The sequence below is a fragment of the Stegodyphus dumicola genome, chromosome 2 (assembly GCF_044657685.1).
Source record: "Stegodyphus dumicola isolate Sdum_Otavi_A_Nest chromosome 2, ASM4465768v1".
In the NCBI taxonomy this organism is placed as follows: Eukaryota; Metazoa; Arthropoda; class Arachnida; order Araneae; family Eresidae; genus Stegodyphus; species Stegodyphus dumicola.
Window position 1 is genome coordinate 39152952 of NC_140769.1, and position 25599 is coordinate 39178550.

At 48.2% G+C, this 25599-nt stretch overlaps 1 protein-coding gene across 1 annotated transcript; it reads right to left on the reverse strand.

Moving 5' to 3' along the window:
- Positions 1-271: 271 nt before the first annotated feature.
- LOC118196689 (uncharacterized) lies at positions 272-24333 on the reverse strand. The gene is made up of 2 exons (XM_085809822.1): positions 20242-24333; positions 272-20139 (listed from the first exon to the last, which is right to left on the reverse strand). Exons 1-2 carry the CDS (start codon positions 24308-24310, stop codon positions 383-385), a joined length of 23826 nt encoding a protein of 7941 aa, XP_085665948.1. The 5' UTR covers positions 24311-24333; the 3' UTR covers positions 272-382.
- Between the last annotated feature and the right edge of the window lie 1266 nt (positions 24334-25599).

Below are 25599 nucleotides of genomic sequence, written 5' to 3' on the forward strand. Positions count from 1 at the left end.
GCCACATTAATTCGCACATTAAAGCTACAGGTTTTAATTCAAAATCAATATAAAAATACTTCATTGAATGGTATACATTTCAAACTTATTTTCATCAATGTTTTTAGTTTGTTTTCGGAAAGTGAAAAGTAATAAGGAATAATATTCGGGTAAACATATGCTTATCAATATACCAATGTTGTACATAAAATTATACGTAAAAAATAGTATGCAGCACATAAAAACAGCTGACGCGGAAATCATTTACCCATTTAAATCAAAGAACAAGAAATTTTAAAGCAAATATATTTATTTAGACAGTACTTATGATTCATAGTCGCATCATAATATCTTACAGTTAAAACAAGTGTAAAACTGAACCTAACATCATCCTGGAATATACCTAACCAAAGACCTGAACAAGGTTATAAGCAAGTGCAGAAGAGCTACCAGAGGCTCTGGGAGAAAGCAGTTCGATAAGAGCTGCAATCGTTTCAAGCAACGCCTCTACAATAACTTCACTTTCCGATAAATTTGAGCTATGCTGAATTTCTCCACTAGTCTTCGCAATAGCATTTGATAATAATTGGAAATCCACTTTGCCACCAGAGAAGGCTGAAGAAAGTGCTCCACTCAGAGAAGAAATCCTTGCATCCGTTACAGGAGATAACAGTTCCTGAGTGTTTATTCCAGTAGCGCTTAGAAACGCCGCAGAACCGGTTGATGAATATTCCGGAGAAATAGGTATTTGAGAGCCGGCAAAGGAACTACTGTAATCTGAACCACTCGACGATTCCCTCACATTCGAAGGTGATGTAATGCTAACTGCGGACGTCCCGCTACTTGAAGAAGAAGCATGTTGCGCTTCCTGTGCTATGAAAGAAGCGGGGGCAGGGCGTGGTGCTGGTAGAGGACGCGGTGCAGGAGCTGGAGCAGGTCGTGTTATTTCGGACTGTAGCTGTTGCAGAACCGACGACAGGTTGGAACCAACGCTTTGTCCAATACTGTATTCCTGACCAGCTGTTACGGCTCCTGATTGTACAAGAAGCTGTGAGAAAGCTGATGCAAGTGCTGCAGCGAGTGCTCCAGTCGATGATCCTCTTCCATGATCAGACAAAGCCTGGCTGAGAATGCTTTGTGCCGAACTTTGAGAAATACCGAAGGAATTTGTAAGGATTCGGGACGCGACTGAAATGAGATTTTGCACAGAAAGTTGTCCTGTACTTATTGCATTTAGTGCGCTCGAAGACGCTATGTTCGAAATGATTGCACTCTGCAAGGCTTCATTACTCACGGAAACTACTGAAGACGTTTGGGAAGTGGCTGCTGTAAACTGTGATGCGCTGGACGTTTGAAGCGCCTGGGACGTCGTAGCTGTGGATGCGGCGGATGATGCGCTGCTTAGAGAAGCCGCTTGTTGCGTCTGCTGTGCTATGAAAGAAGCAGGGGCAGGGCGTGGTGCCGGTGGAGGACGCGGTGCAAGAGCTGGAACAGGTCGTGTTATTTGGGACTGTAGCTGTTGCAGAACCGACGACAGGTTGGAACCAACGCTTTGCCCAATACTGTATTCCTGACCAGCTGTTACGGCTCCTGATTGTACAAGAAGCTGTGAGAAAGCTGATGCAAGAGCTGCAGCTAGTGCTCCAGTCGATGATCCTCTTCCATGATTAGACAAAGCCTGGCTGAGAATGCTTTGTGCTGAACTTTGAGAAATACCGAAGGAATTTGTAAGGATTTGGGACGCGACTGAAATGAGATTTTGCACAGAAAGTTGTCCTGTACTTATTGCATTTAGTGCGCTCGAAGACGCTATGTTCGAAATGATTGCACTCTGCAAAGCTTCATTACTCACGGAAACTGCTGAAGATGTTTGGGAAGTGGCTGCTGTAAACTGTGATGCGCTAGACGTTTGAAGCGCCTGGGACGTCGTAGCAGTGGATGCGGCGGAAGATGCGCTGCTTAGAGAAGCCGCTTGTTGCGTCTGCTGTGCTATGAAAGAAGCAGGAGCAGTGCGTGGTGCCGGTAGAGGACGCGGTGCAGGAGCTGGAGCAGGTCGTGTTATTTGGGACTGTAGCTGTTGCAGAACCGACGACAGGTTGGAACCAACGCTTTGTCCAATACTGTATTCCTGACCAGCTGTTACGGCTCCTGATTGTACAAGAAGCTGTGAGAAAGCTGATGCAAGTGCTGCAGCGAGTGCTCCAGTCGATGATCCTCTTCCATGATTAGACAAAGCCTGGCTGAGAATGCTTTGTGCTGAACTTTGAGAAATACCGAAGGAATTTGTAAGGATTTGGGACGCTACTGAAATGAGATTTTGCACAGAAAGTTGTCCTGTACTTATTGCATTTAGTGCGCTCGAAGACGCTATGTTCGAAATGATTGCACTCTGCAAGGCTTCATTACTCACGGAAACTACTGAAGACGTTTGGGAAGTCGCTGCTGTAAACTGTGATGCGCTGGACGTTTGAAGCGCCTGGGACGTCGTAGCAGTGGATGCGGCGGTTGATGCGCTGCTTAGAGAAGCCGCTTGTTGCGTCTGCTGCGCTAGGAAAGAAGCAGGGACAGGGCGTGGTGCTGGTAGCGGACGCGGTGCTGGAGCTGGAGCAGGTCGTGTTATTTGGGACTGTAGCTGTTGCAGAACCGACGACAGGTTGGAACCAACGCTTTGTCCAATACTGTATTCCTGACCAGCTGTTACGGCTCCTGATTGTACAAGAAGCTGTGAGAAAGCTGATGCAAGTGCTGCAGCGAGTGCTCCAGTCGATGATCCTCTTCCATGACTAGACAAAGCCTGGCTGAGAATGCTTTGTGCTGAACTTTGAGAAATACCGAAGGAATTTGTAAGGATTTGGGACGCGACTGAAATGAGATTTTGCACAGAAAGTTGTCCTGTACTTATTGCATTTAGTGCGCTCGAAGACGCTATGTTCGAAATGATTGCACTCTGCAAAGCTTCATTACTCACGGAAACTGCTGAAGACGTTTTGGAAGTGGCTGCTGTAAACTGTGATGCGCTGGACGTTTGAAGCGCCTGGGACGTCGTAGCAGTGGATGCAGCAGATGATGCACTGCTTAGAGAAGCCGCTTGTTGCGTCTGCTGTGCTATGAAAGAAGCAGGGGCAGGGCGTGGTGCCGGTAGAGGACGCGGTGCAGGAGCTGGAGCAGGTCGTGTTATTTGGGATTGTAGCTGTTGCAGAACCGACGACAGGTTGGAACCAACGCTTTGTCCAATACTGTATTCCTGACCAGCTGTAACGGCTCCTGATTGTACAAGAAGCTGTGAAAAAGCTGATGCAAGTGCTGCAGCGAGTGTTCCAGTCGATGATCCTCTTCCATGATTAGACAAATTCTGGCTGAGAATGCTTTGTGCCGAACTTTGAGAAATACCGAAGGAATTTGTAAGGATTTTGGACGCGACTGAAATGAGATTTTGCACAGAAAGTTGTCCTGTACTTATTGCATTTAGTGCGCTCGAAGACGCTATGTTCGAAATGATTGCACTCTGCAAGGCTTCATTACTCACGGAAACTACTGAAGACGTTTGGGAAGTGGCTGCTGTAAACTGTGATGCGCTGGACGTTTGAAGCGCCTGCGACGTCGTAGCAGTGGATGCGGCGGTTGATGCGCTGCTTAGAGAAGACGCTTGTTGCGTCTGCTGTGCTATGAAAGAAGCAGGGGCAGGGCGTGGTGCCGGTAGAGGACGAGGTGCAGGAGCTGGAGCAGATCGTGTTATTTGGGACTGTAGCTGTTGCAGAACCGACGACAGGTTGGAACCAACGCTTTGTCCAATACTATATTCCTGACCAGCTGTTACGGCTCCTGATTGTACAAGAAGCTGTGAGAAAGCTGATGCAAGTGCTGCAGCGAGTGCTCCAGTCGATGATCCTCTTCCATGATTAGACAAAGCCTGGCTGAGAATGCTTTGTGCTGAACTTTGAGAAATACCGAAGGAATTTGTAAGGATTTGGGACGCTACTGAAATGAGATTTTGCACAGAAAGTTGTCCTGTACTTATTGCATTTAGTGCGCTCGAAGACGCTATGTTCGAAATGATTGCACTCTGCAAAGCTACATTACTCACGGAAACTGCTGAAGACGTTTGGGAAGTGGCTGCTGTAAACTGTGATGCGCTGGACGTTTGAAGCGCCTGGGACGTCGTAGCAGTGGATGCAGCAGATGATGCACTGCTTAGAGAAGCCGCTTGTTGCGTCTGCTGTGCTATGAAAGAAGCAGGGGCAGGGCGTGGTGCCGGTAGAGGACGCGGTGCAGGAGCTGGAGGAGGTCGTGTTATTTGGGACTGTAACTGTTGCAGAACCGACGACAGGTTGGAACCAACGCTTTGTCCAATACTGTATTCCTGACCAGCTGTTACGGCTCCTGATTGTACAAGAAGCTGTGAGAAAGCTGATGCAAGTGCTGCAGCAAGTGCTCCAGTCGATGATCCTCTTCCATGATTAGACAAAGTCTGGCTGAGAATGCTTTGTGCCGAACTTTGAGAAATACCGAAGGAATTTGTAAGGATTTGGGACGCTACTGAAATGAGATTTTGCACAGAAATTTGTCCTGTACTTATTGCATTTAGTGCGCTCGAAGACGCTATGTTCGAAATGATTGCACTCTGCAAGGCTTCATTACTCACGGAAACTGCTGAAGACGTTTGGGAAGAGGCTGCTGTAAACTGTGATGCGCTGGACGTTTGAAGCGCCTGGAACGTCGTAGCAGTGGATGCGGCGGATGATGCGCTCCTTAGAGAAGCCGCTTGTTGCGTCTGCTGTGCTATCAAAGAAGCAGGGGCAGGGCGTGGTGCCGGTAGAGGACGCGGTGCAGGAGCTGGAACAGGTCGTGTTATTTGGAACTGTAGGTGTTGCAGAACCGACGACAGGTTGGAACCAACGCTTTGTCCAATACTGTATTCCTGACCAGCTGTTACGGCTCCTGATTGTACAAGAAGCTGTGAGAAAGCTGATGCAAGTGCTGCAGCGAGTGCTCCAGTCGATGATCCTCTTCCATGATTAGACAAAGTCTGGCTGAGAATGCTTTGTGCCGAACTTTGAGAAATACCGAAGGAATTTGTAAGGATTTGGGACGCGACTGAAATGAGATTTTGCACAGAAAGTTGTCCTGTACTTATTGCATTTAGTGCGCTCGAAGACGCTATGTTCGAAATGATTGCACTCTGCAAGGCTTCATTACTCACGGAAACTGCTGAAGACGTTTGGGAAGTGGCTGCTGTAAACTGTGATGCGCTGGACGTTTGAAGCGCCTGGGACGTCGTAGCAGTGGATGCGGCGGATGATGCGCTGCTTAGAGAAGCCGCTTCTTGCGTCTGCTGTGCTAAGAAAGAAGCAGGGGCAGGGCGTGGTGCCGGTAGAGGACGCGGTGCAGGAGCTGGAGCAGGTCGTGTTATTTGGGACTGTAGCTGTTGCAGAACCGACGACAGGTTGGAACCAACGCTTTGTCCAATACTGTATTCCTGACCAGCTGTTACGGCTCCTGATTGTACAAGAAGCTGTGAGAAAGCTGATGCAAGTGCTGCAGCGAGTGTTCCAGTCGATGATCCTCTTCCATGATTAGACAAAGTCTGGCTGAGAATGCTTTGTGCCGAACTTTGAGAAATACCGAAGGAATTTGTAAGGATTTGGGACGCTACTGAAATGAGATTTTGCACAGAAAGTTGTCCTGTACTTATTGCATTTAGTGCGCTCGAAGACGCTATGTTCGAAATGATTGCACTCTGCAAGGCTTCATTACTCACGGAAACTGCTGAAGACGTTTGGGAAGTAACTGCTGTTAACTGTGATGCGCTGGACCTTTGAAGCGCCTGGGACGACGTAGCAGTGGATGCGGCGGATGATGCGCTGCTTAGAGAAGCCGCTTGTTGCGTCTGCTGTGCTATGAAAGAAGCAGGGGCAGGGCGTGGTGCCGGTAGAGGACGCGGTGCAGGAGCTGGAGCAGGTCGTGTTATTTGGGACTGTAGCTGTTGCAGGACCGACGACAGGTTAGAACCAACGCTTTGTCCAATACTGTATTCCTGACCAGCTGTTACGGCTCCTGATTGTACAAGAAGCTGTGAGAAAGCTGATGCAAGTGCTGCAGCGAGTGCTCCAGTCGATGATCCTCTTCCATGATTAGACAAAGTCTGGCTGAGAATGCTTTGTGCCGAACTTTGAGAAATACCGAAGGAATTTGTAAGGATTTGGGACGCTACTGAAATGAGATTTTGCACAGAAATTTGTCCTGTACTTATTGCATTTAGTGCGCTCGAAGACGCTATGTTCGAAATGATTGCACTCTGCAAGGCTTCATTACTCACGGAAACTGCTGAAGACGTTTGGGAAGAGGCTGCTGTAAACTGTGATGCGCTGGACGTTTGAAGCGCCTGGAACGTCTTAGCAGTGGATGCGGCGGATGATGCGCTCCTTAGAGAAGCCGCTTGTTGCGTCTGCTGTGCTATCAAAGAAGCAGGGGCAGGGCGTGGTGCCGGTAGAGGACGCGGTGCAGGAGCTGGAACAGGTCGTGTTATTTGGAACTGTAGGTGTTGCAGAACCGACGACAGGTTGGAACCAACGCTTTGTCCAATACTGTATTCCTGACCAGCTGTTACGGCTCCTGATTGTACAAGAAGCTGTGAGAAAGCTGATGCAAGTGCTGCAGCGAGTGCTCCAGTCGATGATCCTCTTCCATGATTAGACAAAGTCTGGCTGAGAATGCTTTGTGCCGAACTTTGAGAAATACCGAAGGAATTTGTAAGGATTTGGGACGCGACTGAAATGAGATTTTGCACAGAAAGTTGTCCTGTACTTATTGCATTTAGTGCGCTCGAAGACGCTATGTTCGAAATGATTGCACTCTGCAAGGCTTCATTACTCACGGAAACTGCTGAAGACGTTTGGGAAGTGGCTGCTGTAAACTGTGATGCGCTGGACGTTTGAAGCGCCTGGGACGTCGTAGCAGTGGATGCGGCGGATGATGCGCTGCTTAGAGAAGCCGCTTCTTGCGTCTGCTGTGCTAAGAAAGAAGCAGGGGCAGGGCGTGGTGCCGGTAGAGGACGCGGTGCAGGAGCTGGAGCAGGTCGTGTTATTTGGGACTGTAGCTGTTGCAGAACCGACGACAGGTTGGAACCAACGCTTTGTCCAATACTGTATTCCTGACCAGCTGTTACGGCTCCTGATTGTACAAGAAGCTGTGAGAAAGCTGATGCAAGTGCTGCAGCGAGTGTTCCAGTCGATGATCCTCTTCCATGATTAGACAAAGTCTGGCTGAGAATGCTTTGTGCCGAACTTTGAGAAATACCGAAGGAATTTGTAAGGATTTGGGACGCTACTGAAATGAGATTTTGCACAGAAAGTTGTCCTGTACTTATTGCATTTAGTGCGCTCGAAGACGCTATGTTCGAAATGATTGCACTCTGCAAGGCTTCATTACTCACGGAAACTGCTGAAGACGTTTGGGAAGTGGCTGCTGTCAACTGTGATGCGCTGGACCTTTGAAGCGCCTGGGACGACGTAGCAGTGGATGCGGCGGATGATGCGCTGCTTAGAGAAGCCGCTTGTTGCGTCTGCTGTGCTATGAAAGAAGCAGGGGCAGGGCGTGGTGCCGGTAGAGGACGCGGTGCAGGAGCTGGAGCAGGTCGTGTTATTTGGGACTGTAGCTGTTGCAGGACCGACGACAGGTTAGAACCAACGCTTTGTCCAATACTGTATTCCTGACCAGCTGTTACGGCTCCTGATTGTACAAGAAGCTGTGAGAAAGCTGATGCAAGTGCTGCAGCGAGTGCTCCAGTCGATGATCCTCTTCCATGATTAGACAAAGTCTGGCTGAGAATGCTTTGTGCCGAACTTTGAGAAATACCGAAGGAATTTGTAAGGATTTGGGACGCTACTGAAATGAGATTTTGCACAGAAATTTGTCCTGTACTTATTGCATTTAGTGCGCTCGAAGACGCTATGTTCGAAATGATTGCACTCTGCAAGGCTTCATTACTCACGGAAACTGCTGAAGACGTTTGGGAAGTGGCTGCTGTAAACTGTGATGCGCTGGACGTTTGAAGCGCCTGGGACGTCGTAGCAGTGGATGCGGCGGATGATGCGCTGCTTAGAGAAGCCGCTTGTTGCGTCTGCTGTGCTATCAAAGAAGCAGGGGCAGGGCGTGGTGCCGGTAGAGGACGCGGTGCAGGAGCTGGAGCAGGTCGTGTTATTTGGGACTGTAGCTGTTGCAGAACCGACGACAGGTTGGAACCAACGCTTTGTCCAATACTGTATTCCTGACCAGCTGTTACGGCTCCTGATTGTACAAGAAGCTGTGAGAAAGCTGATGCAAGTGCTGCAGCGAGTGTTCCAGTCGATGATCCTCTTCCATGATTAGACAAAGCCTGGCTGAGAATGCTTTGTGCTGAACTTTGAGAAATACTGTAGGAATTTGTAAGGATTTGGGACGCGACTGAAATGAGATTTTGCACAGAAAGTTGTCCTGTACTTATTGCATTTAGTGCGCTCGAAGACGCTATGTTCGAAATGATTGCACTCTGCAAAGCTTCATTACTCACGGAAACTGCTGAAGACGTTTGGGAAGTGGCTGCTGTAAACTGTGATGCGCTGGACGTTTGAAGCGCCTGGGACGTCGTAGCAGTGGATGCAGCAGATGATGCACTGCTTAGAGAAGCCGCTTGTTGCGTCTGCTGTGCTATGAATGAAGCAGGGACAGGGCGTGGTGCCGGTAGAGGACGCGGTGCAGGAGCTGGAGCAGGTCGTGTTATTTGGGACTGTAACTGTTGCAGAACCGACGACAGGTTGGAACCAACGCTTTGTCCAATACTGTATTCCTGACCAGCTGTTACGGCTCCTGATTGTACAAGAAGCTGTGAGAAAGCTGATGCAAGTGCTGCAGCGAGTGTTCCAGTCGATGATCCTCTTCCATGATTAGACAAAGTCTGGCTGAGAATGCTTTGTGCCGAACTTTGAGAAATACCGAAGGAATTTGTAAGGATTTGGGACGCTACTGAAATGAGATTTTGCACAGAAAGTTGTCCTGTACTTATTGCATTTAGTGCGCTCGAAGACGCTATGTTCGAAATGATTGCACTCTGCAAAGCTTCATTACTCACGGAAACTGCTGAAGACGTTTGGGAAGTGGCTGCTGTAAACTGTGATGCGCTGGACGTTTGAAGCGCCTGGGACGTCGTAGCAGTGGATGCAGCAGATGATGCACTGCTTAGAGAAGCCGCTTGTTGCGTCTGCTGTGCTATGAATGAAGCAGGGACAGGGCGTGGTGCCGGTAGAGGACGCGGTGCAGGAGCTGGAGCAGGTCGTGTTATTTGGGACTGTAACTGTTGCAGAACCGACGACAGGTTGGAACCAACGCTTTGTCCAATACTGTATTCCTGACCAGCTGTTACGGCTCCTGATTGTACAAGAAGCTGTGAGAAAGCTGATGCAAGTGCTGCAGCAAGTGCTCCAGTCGATGAACCTCTTCCATGATTAGACAAAGTCTGGCTGAGAATGCTTTGTGCCGAACTTTGAGAAATACCGAAGGAATTTGTAAGGATTTGGGACGCTACTGAAATGAGATTTTGCACAGAAATTTGTCCTGTACTTATTGCATTTAGTGCGCTCGAAGATGCTATGTTCGGAATGATTGCACTCTGCAAGGCTTCATTACTCACGGAAACTGCTGAAGACGTTTGGGAAGTGGCTGCTGTAAACTGTGATGCGCTGGACGTTTGAAGCGCCTGGGACGTCGTAGCAGTGGATGCGGCGGATGATGCGCTGCTTAGAGAAGCCGCTTCTTGCGTCTGCTGTGCTAAGAAAGAAGCAGGGGCAGGGCGTGGTGCCGGTAGAGGACGCGGTGCAGGAGCTGGAGCAGGTCGTGTTATTTGGGACTGTAGCTGTTGCAGAACCGACGACAGGTTGGAACCAACGCTTTGTCCAATACTGTATTCCTGACCAGCTGTTACGGCTCCTGATTGTACAAGAAGCTGTGAGAAAGCTGATGCAAGTGCTGCAGCGAGTGTTCGAGTCGATGATCCTCTTCCATGATTAGACAAAGTCTGGCTGAGAATGCTTTGTGCCGAACTTTGAGAAATACCGAAGGAATTTGTAAGGATTTGGGACGCTACTGAAATGAGATTTTGCACAGAAAGTTGTCCTGTACTTATTGCATTTAGTGCGCTCGAAGACGCTATGTTCGAAATGATTGCACTCTGCAAGGCTTCATTACTCACGGAAACTGCTGAAGACGTTTGGGAAGTGGCTGCTGTCAACTGTGATGCGCTGGACCTTTGAAGCGCCTGGGACGACGTAGCAGTGGATGCGGCGGATGATGCGCTGCTTAGAGAAGCCGCTTGTTGCGTCTGCTGTGCTATGAAAGAAGCAGGGGCAGGGCGTGGTGCCGGTAGAGGACGCGGTGCAGGAGCTGGAGCAGGTCGTGTTATTTGGGACTGTAGCTGTTGCAGGACCGACGACAGGTTAGAACCAACGCTTTGTCCAATACTGTATTCCTGACCAGCTGTTACGGCTCCTGATTGTACAAGAAGCTGTGAGAAAGCTGATGCAAGTGCTGCAGCGAGTGCTCCAGTCGATGATCCTCTTCCATGATTAGACAAAGTCTGGCTGAGAATGCTTTGTGCCGAACTTTGAGAAATACCGAAGGAATTTGTAAGGATTTGGGACGCTACTGAAATGAGATTTTGCACAGAAATTTGTCCTGTACTTATTGCATTTAGTGCGCTCGAAGACGCTATGTTCGAAATGATTGCACTCTGCAAGGCTTCATTACTCACGGAAACTGCTGAAGACGTTTGGGAAGTGGCTGCTGTAAACTGTGATGCGCTGGACGTTTGAAGCGCCTGGGACGTCGTAGCAGTGGATGCGGCGGATGATGCGCTGCTTAGAGAAGCCGCTTGTTGCGTCTGCTGTGATATCAAAGAAGCAGGGGCAGGGCGTGGTGCCGGTAGAGGACGCGGTGCAGGAGCTGGAGCAGGTCGTGTTATTTGGGACTGTAGCTGTTGCAGAACCGACGACAGGTTGGAACCAACGCTTTGTCCAATACTGTATTCCTGACCAGCTGTTACGGCTCCTGATTGTACAAGAAGCTGTGAGAAAGCTGATGCAAGTGCTGCAGCGAGTGTTCCAGTCGATGATCCTCTTCCATGATTAGACAAAGCCTGGCTGAGAATGCTTTGTGCTGAACTTTGAGAAATACTGTAGGAATTTGTAAGGATTTGGGACGCGACTGAAATGAGATTTTGCACAGAAAGTTGTCCTGTACTTATTGCATTTAGTGCGCTCGAAGACGCTATGTTCGAAATGATTGCACTCTGCAAAGCTTCATTACTCACGGAAACTGCTGAAGACGTTTGGGAAGTGGCTGCTGTAAACTGTGATGCGCTGGACGTTTGAAGCGCCTGGGACGTCGTAGCAGTGGATGCAGCAGATGATGCACTGCTTAGAGAAGCCGCTTGTTGCGTCTGCTGTGCTATGAATGAAGCAGGGACAGGGCGTGGTGCCGGTAGAGGACGCGGTGCAGGAGCTGGAGCAGGTCGTGTTATTTGGGACTGTAACTGTTGCAGAACCGACGACAGGTTGGAACCAACGCTTTGTCCAATACTGTATTCCTGACCAGCTGTTACGGCTCCTGATTGTACAAGAAGCTGTGAGAAAGCTGATGCAAGTGCTGCAGCGAGTGTTCCAGTCGATGATCCTCTTCCATGATTAGACAAAGTCTGGCTGAGAATGCTTTGTGCCGAACTTTGAGAAATACCGAAGGAATTTGTAAGGATTTGGGACGCTACTGAAATGAGATTTTGCACAGAAAGTTGTCCTGTACTTATTGCATTTAGTGCGCTCGAAGACGCTATGTTCGAAATGATTGCACTCTGCAAAGCTTCATTACTCACGGAAACTGCTGAAGACGTTTGGGAAGTGGCTGCTGTAAACTGTGATGCGCTGGACGTTTGAAGCGCCTGGGACGTCGTAGCAGTGGATGCAGCAGATGATGCACTGCTTAGAGAAGCCGCTTGTTGCGTCTGCTGTGCTATGAATGAAGCAGGGACAGGGCGTGGTGCCGGTAGAGGACGCGGTGCAGGAGCTGGAGCAGGTCGTGTTATTTGGGACTGTAACTGTTGCAGAACCGACGACAGGTTGGAACCAACGCTTTGTCCAATACTGTATTCCTGACCAGCTGTTACGGCTCCTGATTGTACAAGAAGCTGTGAGAAAGCTGATGCAAGTGCTGCAGCAAGTGCTCCAGTCGATGAACCTCTTCCATGATTAGACAAAGTCTGGCTGAGAATGCTTTGTGCCGAACTTTGAGAAATACCGAAGGAATTTGTAAGGATTTGGGACGCTACTGAAATGAGATTTTGCACAGAAATTTGTCCTGTACTTATTGCATTTAGTGCGCTCGAAGATGCTATGTTCGGAATGATTGCACTCTGCAAGGCTTCATTACTCACGGAAACTGCTGAAGACGTTTGGGAAGTGGCTGCTGTAAACTGTGATGCGCTGGACGTTTGAAGCGCCTGGGACGTCGTAGCAGTGGATGCGGCGGATGATGCGCTGCTTAGAGAAGCCGCTTCTTGCGTCTGCTGTGCTAAGAAAGAAGCAGGGGCAGGGCGTGGTGCCGGTAGAGGACGCGGTGCAGGAGCTGGAGCAGGTCGTGTTATTTGGGACTGTAGCTGTTGCAGAACCGACGACAGGTTGGAACCAACGCTTTGTCCAATACTGTATTCCTGACCAGCTGTTACGGCTCCTGATTGTACAAGAAGCTGTGAGAAAGCTGATGCAAGTGCTGCAGCGAGTGTTCGAGTCGATGATCCTCTTCCATGATTAGACAAAGTCTGGCTGAGAATGCTTTGTGCCGAACTTTGAGAAATACCGAAGGAATTTGTAAGGATTTGGGACGCTACTGAAATGAGATTTTGCACAGAAAGTTGTCCTGTACTTATTGCATTTAGTGCGCTCGAAGACGCTATGTTCGAAATGATTGCACTCTGCAAGGCTTCATTACTCACGGAAACTGCTGAAGACGTTTGGGAAGTGGCTGCTGTCAACTGTGATGCGCTGGACCTTTGAAGCGCCTGGGACGACGTAGCAGTGGATGCGGCGGATGATGCCCTGCTTAGAGAAGCCGCTTGTTGCGTCTGCTGTGCTATGAAAGAAGCAGGGGCAGGGCGTGGTGCCGGTAGAGGACGCGGTGCAGGAGCTGGAGCAGGTCGTGTTATTTGGGACTGTAGCTGTTGCAGGACCGACGACAGGTTAGAACCAACGCTTTGTCCAATACTGTATTCCTGACCAGCTGTTACGGCTCCTGATTGTACAAGAAGCTGTGAGAAAGCTGATGCAAGTGCTGCAGCGAGTGCTCCAGTCGATGATCCTCTTCCATGATTAGACAAAGTCTGGCTGAGAATGCTTTGTGCCGAACTTTGAGAAATACCGAAGGAATTTGTAAGGATTTGGGACGCTACTGAAATGAGATTTTGCACAGAAATTTGTCCTGTACTTATTGCATTTAGTGCGCTCGAAGATGCTATGTTCGAAATGATTGCACTCTGCAAGGCTTCATTACTCACGGAAACTGCTGAAGACGTTTGGGAAGTCGCTGCTGTAAACTGTGATGCGCTGGACGTTTGAAGCGCCTGGGACGTCGTAGCAGTGGATGCGGCGGATGATGCGCTGCTTAGAGAAGCCGCTTGTTGCGTCTGCTGTGCTAAGAAAGAAGCAGGGGCAGGGCGTGGTGCCGGTAGAGGACGCGGTGCAGGAGCTGGAGCAGGTCGTGTTATTTGGGACTGTAGCTGTTGCAGAACCGACGACAGGTTGGAACCAACGCTTTGTCCAATACTGTATTCCTGACCAGCTGTTACGGCTCCTGATTGTACAAGAAGCTGTGAGAAAGCTGATGCAAGTGCTGCAGCGAGTGTTCCAGTCGATGATCCTCTTCCATGATTAGACAAAGTCTGGCTGAGAATGCTTTGTGCCGAACTTTGAGAAATACCGAAGGAATTTGTAAGGATTTGGGACGCTACTGAAATGAGATTTTGCACAGAAAGTTGTCCTGTACTTATTGCATTTAGTGCGCTCGAAGACGCTATGTTCGAAATGATTGCACTCTGCAAAGCTTCATTACTCACGGAAACTGCTGAAGACGTTTGGGAAGTGGCTGCTGTCAACTGTGATGCGCTGGACCTTTGAAGCGCCTGGGACGACGTAGCAGTGGATGCGGCGGATGATGCGCTGCTTAGAGAAGCCGCTTGTTGCGTCTGCTGTGCTATGAAAGAAGCAGGGGCAGGGCGTGGTGCCGGTAGAGGACGCGGTGCAGGAGCTGGAGCAGGTCGTGTTATTTGGGACTGTAGCTGTTGCAGGACCGACGACAGGTTAGAACCAACGCTTTGTCCAATACTGTATTCCTGACCAGCTGTTACGGCTCCTGATTGTACAAGAAGCTGTGAGAAAGCTGATGCAAGTGCTGCAGCGAGTGCTCCAGTCGATGATCCTCTTCCATGATTAGACAAAGTCTGGCTGAGAATGCTTTGTGCCGAACTTTGAGAAATACCGAAGGAATTTGTAAGGATTTGGGACGCTACTGAAATGAGATTTTGCACAGAAATTTTTCCTGTACTTATTGCATTTAGTGCGCTCGAAGATGCTATGTTCGAAATGATTGCACTCTGCAAGGCTTCATTACTCACGGAAACTGCTGAAGACGTTTGGGAAGTCGCTGCTGTAACCTGTGATGCGCTGGACGTTTGAAGCGCCTGGGACGTCGTAGCAGTGGATGCGGCGGATGATGCGCTGCTTAGAGAAGCCGCTTGTTGCGTCTGCTGTGCTAAGAAAGAAGCAGGGGCAGGGCGTGGTGCCGGTAGAGGACGCGGTGCAGGAGCTGGAGCAGGTCGTGTTATTTGGGACTGTAGCTGTTGCAGAACCGACGACAGGTTGGAACCAACGCTTTGTCCAATACTGTATTCCTGACCAGCTGTTACGGCTCCTGATTGTACAAGAAGCTGTGAGAAAGCTGATGCAAGTGCTGCAGCGAGTGTTCCAGTCGATGATCCTCTTCCATGATTAGACAAAGTCTGGCTGAGAATGCTTTGTGCCGAACTTTGAGAAATACCGAAGGAATTTGTAAGGATTTGGGACGCTACTGAAATGAGATTTTGCACAGAAAGTTGTCCTGTACTTATTGCATTTAGTGCGCTCGAAGACGCTATGTTCGAAATGATTGCACTCTGCAAAGCTTCATTACTCACGGAAACTGCTGAAGACGTTTGGGAAGTGGCTGCTGTAAACTGTGATGCGCTGGACGTTTGAAGCGCCTGGGACGTCGTAGCAGTGGATGCAGCAGATGATGCACTGCTTAGAGAAGCCGCTTGTTGCGTCTGCTGTGCTATGAATGAAGCAGGGACAGGGCGTGGTGCCGGTAGAGGACGCGGTGCAGGAGCTGGAGCAGGTCGTGTTATTTGGGACTGTAACTGTTGCAGAACCGACGACAGGTTGGAACCAACGCTTTGTCCAATACTGTATTCCTGACCAGCTGTTACGGCTCCTGATTGTACAAGAAGCTGTGAGAAAGCTGATGCAAGTGCTGCAGCAAGTGCTCCAGTCGATGAACCTCTTCCATGATTAGACAAAGTCTGGCTGAGAATGCTTTGTGCCGAACTTTGAGAAATACCGAAGGAATTTGTAAGGATTTGGGACGCTACTGAAATGAGATTTTGCACAGAAATTTGTCCTGTACTTATTGCATTTAGTGCGCTCGAAGATGCTATGTTCGAAATGATTGCACTCTGCAAGGCTTCATTACTCACGGAAACTGCTGAAGACGTTTGGGAAGTCGCTGCTGTAAACTGTGATGCGCTGGACGTTTGAAGCGCCTGGGACGTCGTAGCAGTGGATGCGGCGGATGATGCGCTGCTTAGAGAAGCCGCTTGTTGCGTCTGCTGTGCTAAGAAAGAAGCAGGGGCAGGGCGTGGTGCCGGTAGAGGACGCGGTGCAGGAGCTGGAGCAGGTCGTGTTATTTGGGACTGTAGCTGTTGCAGAACCGACGACAGGTTGGAACCAACGCTTTGTCCAATACTGTATTCCTGACCAGCTGTTACGGCTCCTGATTCTACAAGAAGCTGTGAGAAAGCTGATGCAAGTGCTGCAGCGAGTGTTCCAGTCGATGATCCTCTTCCATGATTAGACAAAGTCTGGCTGAGAATGCTTTGTGCCGAACTTTGAGAAATACCGAAGGAATTTGTAAGGATTTGGGACGCTACTGAAATGAGATTTTGCACAGAAAGTTGTCCTGTACTTATTGCATTTAGTGCGCTCGAAGACGCTATGTTCGAAATGATTGCACTCTGCAAAGCTTCATTACTCACGGAAACTGCTGAAGACGTTTGGGAAGTGGCTGCTGTAAACTGTGATGCGCTGGACGTTTGAAGCGCCTGGGACGTCGTAGCAGTGGATGCAGCAGATGATGCACTGCTTAGAGAAGCCGCTTGTTGCGTCTGCTGTGCTATGAATGAAGCAGGGACAGGGCGTGGTGCCGGTAGAGGACGCGGTGCAGGAGCTGGAGCAGGTCGTGTTATTTGGGACTGTAACTGTTGCAGAACCGACGACAGGTTGGAACCAACGCTTTGTCCAATACTGTATTCCTGACCAGCTGTTACGGCTCCTGATTGTACAAGAAGCTGTGAGAAAGCTGATGCAAGTGCTGCAGCAAGTGCTCCAGTCGATGAACCTCTTCCATGATTAGACAAAGTCTGGCTGAGAATGCTTTGTGCCGAACTTTGAGAAATACCGAAGGAATTTGTAAGGATTTGGGACGCTACTGAAATGAGATTTTGCACAGAAATTTGTCCTGTACTTATTGCATTTAGTGCGCTCGAAGATGCTATGTTCGAAATGATTGCACTCTGCAAGGCTTCATTACTCACGGAAACTGCTGAAGACGTTTGGGAAGTGGCTGCTGTAAACTGTGATGCGCTGGACGTTTGAAGCGCCTGGGACGTCGTAGCAGTGGATGCGGCGGATGATGCGCTGCTTAGAGAAGCCGCTTCTTGCGTCTGCTGTGCTAAGAAAGAAGCAGGGGCAGGGCGTGGTGCCGGTAGAGGACGCGGTGCAGGAGCTGGAGCAGGTCGTGTTATTTGGGACTGTAGCTGTTGCAGAACCGACGACAGGTTGGAACCAACGCTTTGTCCAATACTGTATTCCTGACCAGCTGTTACGGCTCCTGATTGTACAAGAAGCTGTGAGAAAGCTGATGCAAGTGCTGCAGCGAGTGTTCCAGTCGATGATCCTCTTCCATGATTAGACAAAGTCTGGCTGAGAATGCTTTGTGCCGAACTTTGAGAAATACCGAAGGAATTTGTAAGGATTTGGGACGCTACTGAAATGAGATTTTGCACAGAAAGTTGTCCTGTACTTATTGCATTTAGTGCGCTCGAAGACGCTATGTTCGAAATGATTGCACTCTGCAAGGCTTCATTACTCACGGAAACTGCTGAAGACGTTTGGGAAGTGGCTGCTGTCAACTGTGATGCGCTGGACCTTTGAAGCGCCTGGGACGACGTAGCAGTGGATGCGGCGGATGATGCGCTGCTTAGAGAAGCCGCTTGTTGCGTCTGCTGTGCTATGAAAGAAGCAGGGGCAGGGCGTGGTGCCGGTAGAGGACGCGGTGCAGGAGCTGGAGCAGGTCGTGTTATTTGGGACTGTAGCTGTTGCAGGACCGACGACAGGTTAGAACCAACGCTTTGTCCAATACTGTATTCCTGACCAGCTGTTACGGCTCCTGATTGTACAAGAAGCTGTGAGAAAGCTGATGCAAGTGCTGCAGCGAGTGCTCCAGTCGATGATCCTCTTCCATGATTAGACAAAGTCTGGCTGAGAATGCTTTGTGCCGAACTTTGAGAAATACCGAAGGAATTTGTAAGGATTTGGGACGCTACTGAAATGAGATTTTGCACAGAAATTTGTCCTGTACTTATTGCATTTAGTGCGCTCGAAGACGCTATGTTCGAAATGATTGCACTCTGCAAGGCTTCATTACTCACGGAAACTGCTGAAGACGTTTGGGAAGTGGCTGCTGTAAACTGTGATGCGCTGGACGTTTGAAGCGCCTGGGACGTCGTAGCAGTGGATGCGGCGGATGATGCGCTGCTTAGAGAAGCCGCTTGTTGCGTCTGCTGTGCTATCAAAGAAGCAGGGGCAGAGCGTGGTGCCGGTAGAGGACGCGGTGCAGGAGCTGGAGCAGGTCGTGTTATTTGGGACTGTAGCTGTTGCAGAACCGACGACAGGTTGGAACCAACGCTTTGTCCAATACTGTATTCCTGACCAGCTGTTACGGCTCCTGATTGTACAAGAAGCTGTGAGAAAGCTGATGCAAGTGCTGCAGCGAGTGTTCCAGTCGATGATCCTCTTCCATGATTAGACAAAGCCTGGCTGAGAATGCTTTGTGCTGAACTTTGAGAAATACCGTAGGAATTTGTAAGGATTTGGGACGTGACTGAAATGAGATTTTGTACAGAAAGTTGTCCTGTACTTATTGCATTTAGTGCGCTCGAAGACGCTATGTTCGAAATGATTGCACTCTGCAAAGCTTCATTACTCACGGAAACTGCTGAAGACGTTTGGGAAGTGGCTGCTGTAAACTGTGATGCGCTGGACGTTTGAAGCGCCTGGGACGTCGTAGCAGTGGATGCAGCAGATGATGCACTGCTTAGAGAAGCCGCTTGTTGCGTCTGCTGTGCTATGAATGAAGCAGGGACAGGGCGTGGTGCCGGTAGAGGACGCGGTGCAGGAGCTGGAGCAGGTCGTGTTATTTGGGACTGTAACTGTTGCAGAACCGACGACAGGTTGGAACCAACGCTTTGTCCAATACTGTATTCCTGACCAGCTGTTACGGCTCCTGATTGTACAAGAAGCTGTGAGAAAGCTGATGCAAGTGCTGCAGCGAGTGCTCCAGTCGATGATCCTCTTCCATGATTAGACAAAGTCTGGCTGAGAATGCTTTGTGCCGAACTTTGAGAAATACCGAAGGAATTTGTAAGGATTTGGGACGCTACTGAAATGAGATTTTGCACAGAAATTTGTCCTGTACTTATTGCATTTAGTGCGCTCGAAGACGCTATGTTTGAAATGATTGCACTCTGCAAGGCTTCATTACTCACGGAAACTGCTGAAGACGTTTGGGAAGTGGCTGCTGTAAACTGTGATGCGCTGGACGTTTGAAGCGCCTGGGACGTCGTAGCAGTGGATGCGGCGGTAGATGCGCTGCTAAGAGAAGCCGCTTGTTGCGTCTGCTGTGCTATGAAAGAAGCAGGGGCAGGGCGTGGTGCCGGTAGAGGACGAGGTGCAGGAGCTGGAGCAGATCGTGTTATTTGGGACTGTAGCTGTTGCAGAACCGACGACAGGTTGGAACCAACGCTTTGTCCAATACTGTATTCCTGACCAGCTGTTACGGCTCCTGATTGTACAAGAAGCTGTGAGAAAGCTGATGCAAGTGCTGCAGCGAGTGTTCCAGTCGATGATCCTCTTCCATGATTAGACAAAGCCTGGCTGAGAATGCTTTGTGCTGAACTTTGAGAAATACCGTAGGAATTTGTAAGGATTTGGGACGCGACTGAAATGAGATTTTGCACAGAAAGTTGTCCTGTACTTATTGCATTTAGTGCGCTCGAAGACGCTATGTTCGAAATGATTGCACTCTGCAAGGCTTCATTACTCACGGAAACTGCTGAAGACGTTTGGGAAGTGGCTGCTGTAATCTGTGATGCGCTGGACGTTTGAAGCGCCTGGGACGTCGTAGCAGTGGATGCGGCGGATGATGCGCTGCTTAGAGAAGCCGCTTGTTGCGTCTGCTGTGCTATGAAAGAAGCAGGGGCAGGGCGTGGTGCCGGTAGAGGACGCGGTGCAGGAGCTGGAGCAGGTCGTGTTATTTGGGACTGTAGCTGTTGCAGAACCGACGACAGGTTGGAACCAACGCTTTGTCCAATACTGTATTCCTGACCAGCTGTTACGGCTCCTGATTGTACAAGAAGCTGTGAGAAAGCTGATGCAAGTGCTGCAGCGAGTGTTCCAGTCGATGATCCTCTTCCATGATTAGACAAAGTCTGGCTGAGAATGCTTTGTGCCGAACTTTGAGAAATACCGAAGGAATTTGTAAGGATTTGGGACGCTACTGAAATGAGATTTTGCACAGAAAGTTGTCCTGTACTTATTGCATTTAGTGCGCTCGAAGACGCTATGTTCGAAATGATTGCACTCTGCAAGGCTTCATTACTCACGGAAACTGCTGAAGACGTTTGGGAAGTGGCTGCTGTAAACTGTGATGCGCTGGACCTTTGAAGCGCCTGGGACGTCGTAGCAGTGGATGCGGCGGATGATGCGCTGCTTAGAGAAGCCGCTTGTTGCGTCTGCTGTGCTATGAAAGAAGCAGGGGCAGGGCGTGGTGCCGGTAGAGGACGCGGTGCAGGAGCTGGAGCAGGTCGTGTTATTTGGGACTGTAGCTGTTGCAGAACCGCAGACAGGTTGGAACCAACGCTTTGTCCAATACTGTATTCCTGACCAGCTGTTACGGCTCCTGATTGTACAAGAAGCTGTGAGAAAGCTGATGCAAGTGCTGCAGCGAGTGCTCCAGTCGATGATCCTCTTCCATGATTAGACAAAGTCTGGCTGAGAATGCTTTGTGCCGAACTTTGAGAAATACCGAAGGAATTTGTAAGGATTTGGGACGCGACTGAAATGAGATTTTGCACAGAAAGTTGTCCTGTACTTATTGCATTTAGTGCGCTCGAAGACGCTATGTTCGAAATGATTGCACTCTGCAAGGCTTCATTACTCACGGAAACTGCTGAAGACGTTTTGGAAGTGGCTGCTGTAAACTGTGATGCGCTGGACGTTTGAAGCGCCTGGGACGTCGTAGCAGTGGATGCGGCGGATGATGCGCTGCTTAGAGAAGCCGCTTGTTGCGTCTGCTGTGCTATGAAAGAAGCAGGGGCAGGGCGTGGTGCCGGTAGAGGACGCGGTGCAGGAGCTGGAGCAGGTCGTGTTATTTGGGACTGTAGCTGTTGCAGAACCGACGACAGGTTGGAACCAACGCTTTGTCCAATACTGTATTCCTGACCAGCTGTTACGGCTCCTGATTGCACAAGAAGCTGTGAGAAAGCTGATGCAAGTGCTGCAGCGAGTGCTCCAGTCGATGATCCTCTTCCATGATTAGACAAAGTCTGGCTGAGAATGCTTTGTGCTGAACTTTGAGAAATACCGAAGGAATTTGTAAGGATTTGGGACGCGACTGAAATGAGATTTTGCACAGAAAGTTGTCCTGTACTTATTGCATTTAGTGCGCTCGAAGACGCTATGTTCGAAATGATTGCACTCTGCAAGGCTTCATTACTCACGGAAATTGCTGAAGACGTTTGGGAAGTGGCTGCTGTAAACTGTGATGCGCTGGACGTTTGAAGCGCCTGGGACGTCGTAGCAGTGGATGCGGCGGATGATGCGCTGCTTAGAGAAGCCGCTTGTTGCGTCTGCTGTGCTATCAAAGAAGCAGGGGCAGGGCGTGGTGCCGGTAGAGGACGCGGTGCAGGAGCTGGAGCAGGTCGTGTTATTTGGGATTGTAGCTGTTGCAGATCCGACGACAGGTTGGAACCAACGCTTTGTCCAATACTGTATTCCTGACCAGCTGTTACGGCTCCTGATTGTACAAGAAGCTGAGAGAAAGCAGATGCAAGTGCTGCAGCGAGTGCACCAGTCGATGATCCTCTTCCATGATTAGACAAAGTCTGGCTGAGAATGCTTTGTGCCGAACTTTGAGAAATACCGAAGGAATTTGTAAGGATTTGGGACGCTACTGAAATGAGATTTTGCACAGAAATGTGTCCTGTACTTATAGCATTTAGTGCGCTCGAAGACGCTATGTTCGAAATGATTGCACTCTGCAAGGCTTCATTACTCAAGGAAACTGCTGAAGACGTTTGGGAAGTGGCTGCTGTAAACTGTGATGAGCTGGACGTTTGAAGCTCCTGGGACGTCGTAGCAGTGGATGCGGCGGATGATGCGCTGCTTAGAGAAGCCGCTTGTTGCGTCTGCTGTGCTATGAAAGAAGCAGGGGCAGGGCGTGGTGCCGGTAGAGGACGCGGTGCAGGAGCTGGAGCACGACGTGTTATTTGGGATTGTAGCTGTTGCAGAACCGACGACAGGTTGGAACCAACGCTTTGTCCAATACTGTATTCCTGACCAGCTGTTACGGCTCCTGATTGCACAAGAAGCTGTGAGAAAGCTGATGCAAGTGCTGCAGCGAGTGCTCCAGTCGATGATCCTCTTCCATGATTAGACAAAGTCTGGCTGAGAATGCTTTGTGCTGAACTTTGAGAAATACCGAAGGAATTTGTAAGGATTTGGGACGCGACTGAAATGAGATTTTGCACAGAAAGTTGTCCTGTACTTATTGCATTTAGTGCGCTCGAAGACGCTATGTTCGAAATGATTGCACTCTGCAAGGCTTCATTACTCACGGGAACTGCTGAAGACGTTTGGGAAGTGGCTGCTGTAAACTGTGATGCGCTGGACGTTTGAAGCGCCTGGGACGTCGTAGCAGTGGATGCGGCGGATGATGCGCTGCTTAGAGAAGCCGCTTGTTGCGTCTGCTGTGCTATGAAAGAAGCAATGGCAGGGCGTGGTGCCGGTAGAGGACGCGGTGCAGGAGCTGGAGCAGGTCGTGTTATTTGGGACTGTAGCTGTTGCAGAACCGACGACAGGTTGGAACCAACCCTTTGTCCAATACTGTATTCCTGACCCGCTGTTACGGCTCCTGATTGTACAAGAAGCTGTGAGAAAGCTGATGCAAGTGCTGCAGCGAGTGCTCCGGTCGATGATCCTCTTCCATGATTATACAAAGTCTGGCTGAGAATGCTTTGTGCCGAACTTTGAGAAATACCGAAAGAATTTTTAAGGATTTGGGATGCTACTGAAATGAGATTTTGCACAGAAAGTTGTCCTGTACTTATTGCATTTAGTGCGCTCGAAGACGCTATGTTCGAAATGATTGCACTCTGCAAGGCTTCATTACTTACGGAAACTGCTGAAGACGTTTGGGAAGTGGCTGCTGTAAACTGTGATGCGCTGGACGTTTGAAGCGCCTGGGACGTCGTAGCAGTGGATGCGGCGGATGATGCGCTGCTTAGAGAACCCGCTTGTTGCGTCTGCTGTGCTAAGAAAGAAGCAATGGCAGGGCGTGTTGCGGGTAGAGGACGCGGTGCAGGAGATAAAGCAGGTCGTGTTATTTGGGACTGTAGCTGTTGGAAAACCGACAACATGATGGAACCAATGCTTTGTCCAACACTCTGTTCCTGGCCAGGTGTTACTGCTCCTGATTGTATAAGGAGCTTTGACGAAGCTGATGCAAGTGCAAGTGCTATTTCTTCTGCTGTTGTTCCTGTGCCATATGTAGATGAATACTGGGTGAGAATGCTTTGGACGAACTCTTGAGATAATCTATAAACCTGAGCTATATCCTGCGAAGCGGCATAAATAACATCTGTCAGAGAAATTTCCCCCGATATTATTGCATTAAGGGCATTTGAGGTTGCAAGTGTTGAACTGATCGCTGTGATTAATTCTTGAGTGCTAACGGAACCTGCTGCGGATTCTTGAAAATAGTTCTCCGTCAATAGTGTTGCGCTGTATGGTTGGTATTCTTCAGAAGCAGAGTTGATGATGCTGTGGTCATAGGTGTCACTTTCTGTATTAGTGTTTAGGAATGTGTCTTCTATTTCATTTATTGAGACATCTTCCGTTGTAGTTGTTGTTTCTTTTCGTTGTTGTATTTGCATGCTTTCTGCTGTATTTTCCTGATTTAATTCTTGAAATATAGCGTTATTCCGCTCTTCTATTTCCTGTTGAATTTCATCTTCTAGGTCAGTATTAAACATCACTGCAACAATATCTCTCACCGTTTCTATAAAATTTTCATCAACACTGCCGATGGTGTCTTGAAATGCTGCAGCTGTGGCCTGAATACCTCCATCTAAATTGTAGGTAACATCAGTATTGTCTTCGACACTCTCTACAATGAGTTCTGCAATTTTGGACGCTACGGCATGTTTTATTTTATTTCCTTTCTGATTTTTTTGCAGGGATGCTATGATGCTCTCGTAACTTTCCAATATATCTCTTTCTTGGTCTTTTTGTATTACTCCATAGTTTTCCAAGTAATCTGTTACCGTCTCTAAGAAGTACCGTAAAAACTCTTCGTTTTGGAATATAGCTTTCTTTGAAGCTGATCCATATCCTTGAGGAATGCAGCAAGAGAATGCAAGAGCAATCGTTATCACTGGAAGCCAAGCCATTTCTGAATGTGTTGGCTGCCTTCTGGATGCTGAAGTATAGATTTCTTCTCTATTTATAGTAGAAAAGTCGTGACATAACGTATTTCTCTCAAGCATTTCGATTAATTAACGTAACGAACACACCCGTCAACAGGACAAACATTCTACCTTTTATTGTAAATATGTATTCAAATAGCAGATGCTCGAGAAGAATAACAAGGTGACGAGAGCCTATCTTTTTATTTTATCTTCTTTATACCAGAGATTTGTTTAAGTTACTTTGATAAATACATTGAGTTTTATTAAAAAAGAAAACTATATATATTTTTATAAAACTCATATGTATTTTTATATAAAAAAACCACAGGTACATATGATAATACTTTCTGCGTATGCTTATTTATTTCTCTTTGAATGTTTTTCTAACATCTTTGTTGTACTGTTTCTGTTTCTAGTTTGCTTTGTCGCAACCCATGAAAACACCACAATGCGAGGTAAAGTCTGCCAGGAGGGTCGAGTTGCGCCCGCTCATCACATTACGTGAGTCGTATTATTACGGAAAATTCACTTCGTTGCAGACTGTTGCTGTGCATGAAAAATTCAAATATTACCTGAAATCTATTGTAAGTTATAAGGGAAAATATGCAAGAATTAAAGAAAATTTATTAAGTTACAAACGTAATCTGTATAATATTAATAAGTTATTAATTGCGATTTACTTGTTTGAGGGGAAATTTGAGCGTAGGAGGTAATTTGTCTATAATCTTAATATGTGTGAGGAATTATAGGAAAAGAAACTTAAATTAATTTGTTAATTTGCTTTATCATGTATCAGAATTTTTCAACGAGTAAATATCCTCCTTTTGTTTAGGGATGAGATGACAGGTATTAACGAAAAAGTCGTTTTATGTAGGAAAATTATGCTCATTGGTATTTTCTGAATGCTTGTTACATATCAAAAACACGGTTTAGTAACTGTTTTTGAGAGCGCATTACTGACAATTTGTGGATGATTCTGAATGAATTACCTGTAAATATGACCCAGTGTCCCTTAAAAATGCCTTTATAATGGCAATCTTCTTGTTAGGGAGATGGCCCTCTTGTATGTTACATTACTCAGTTAAATAAACAAACATGAAACTTGTCTAGTGCTTATATTTTTTAAATTAATAAAACAAAGAAACATAAAAACTTATCTCATATTTATACGTTCCTAGACGGGTACATAAGGGGTATCAGCAACCCCTATACTGACAATGTTAAATTGGCTATTTTCGATGTACATTTTCTCAAAATCTGCTGTAGCTACA

Excerpts from the sequence above, each read along its gene's own strand:
- LOC118196689 (XM_085809822.1), bottom strand. The coding sequence starts at position 24,310 with ATGGCTTGGCTTCCAGTGATAACGATTGCTCTTGCATTCTCTTGCTGC. Across the intron at positions 20,140-20,241 it reads GTCTTCAGCAGTTTCCGTGA|TAGCGTCCCAAATCCTTACA; the intron begins GTAATGAAGCCT and ends ATCTCATTTCAG.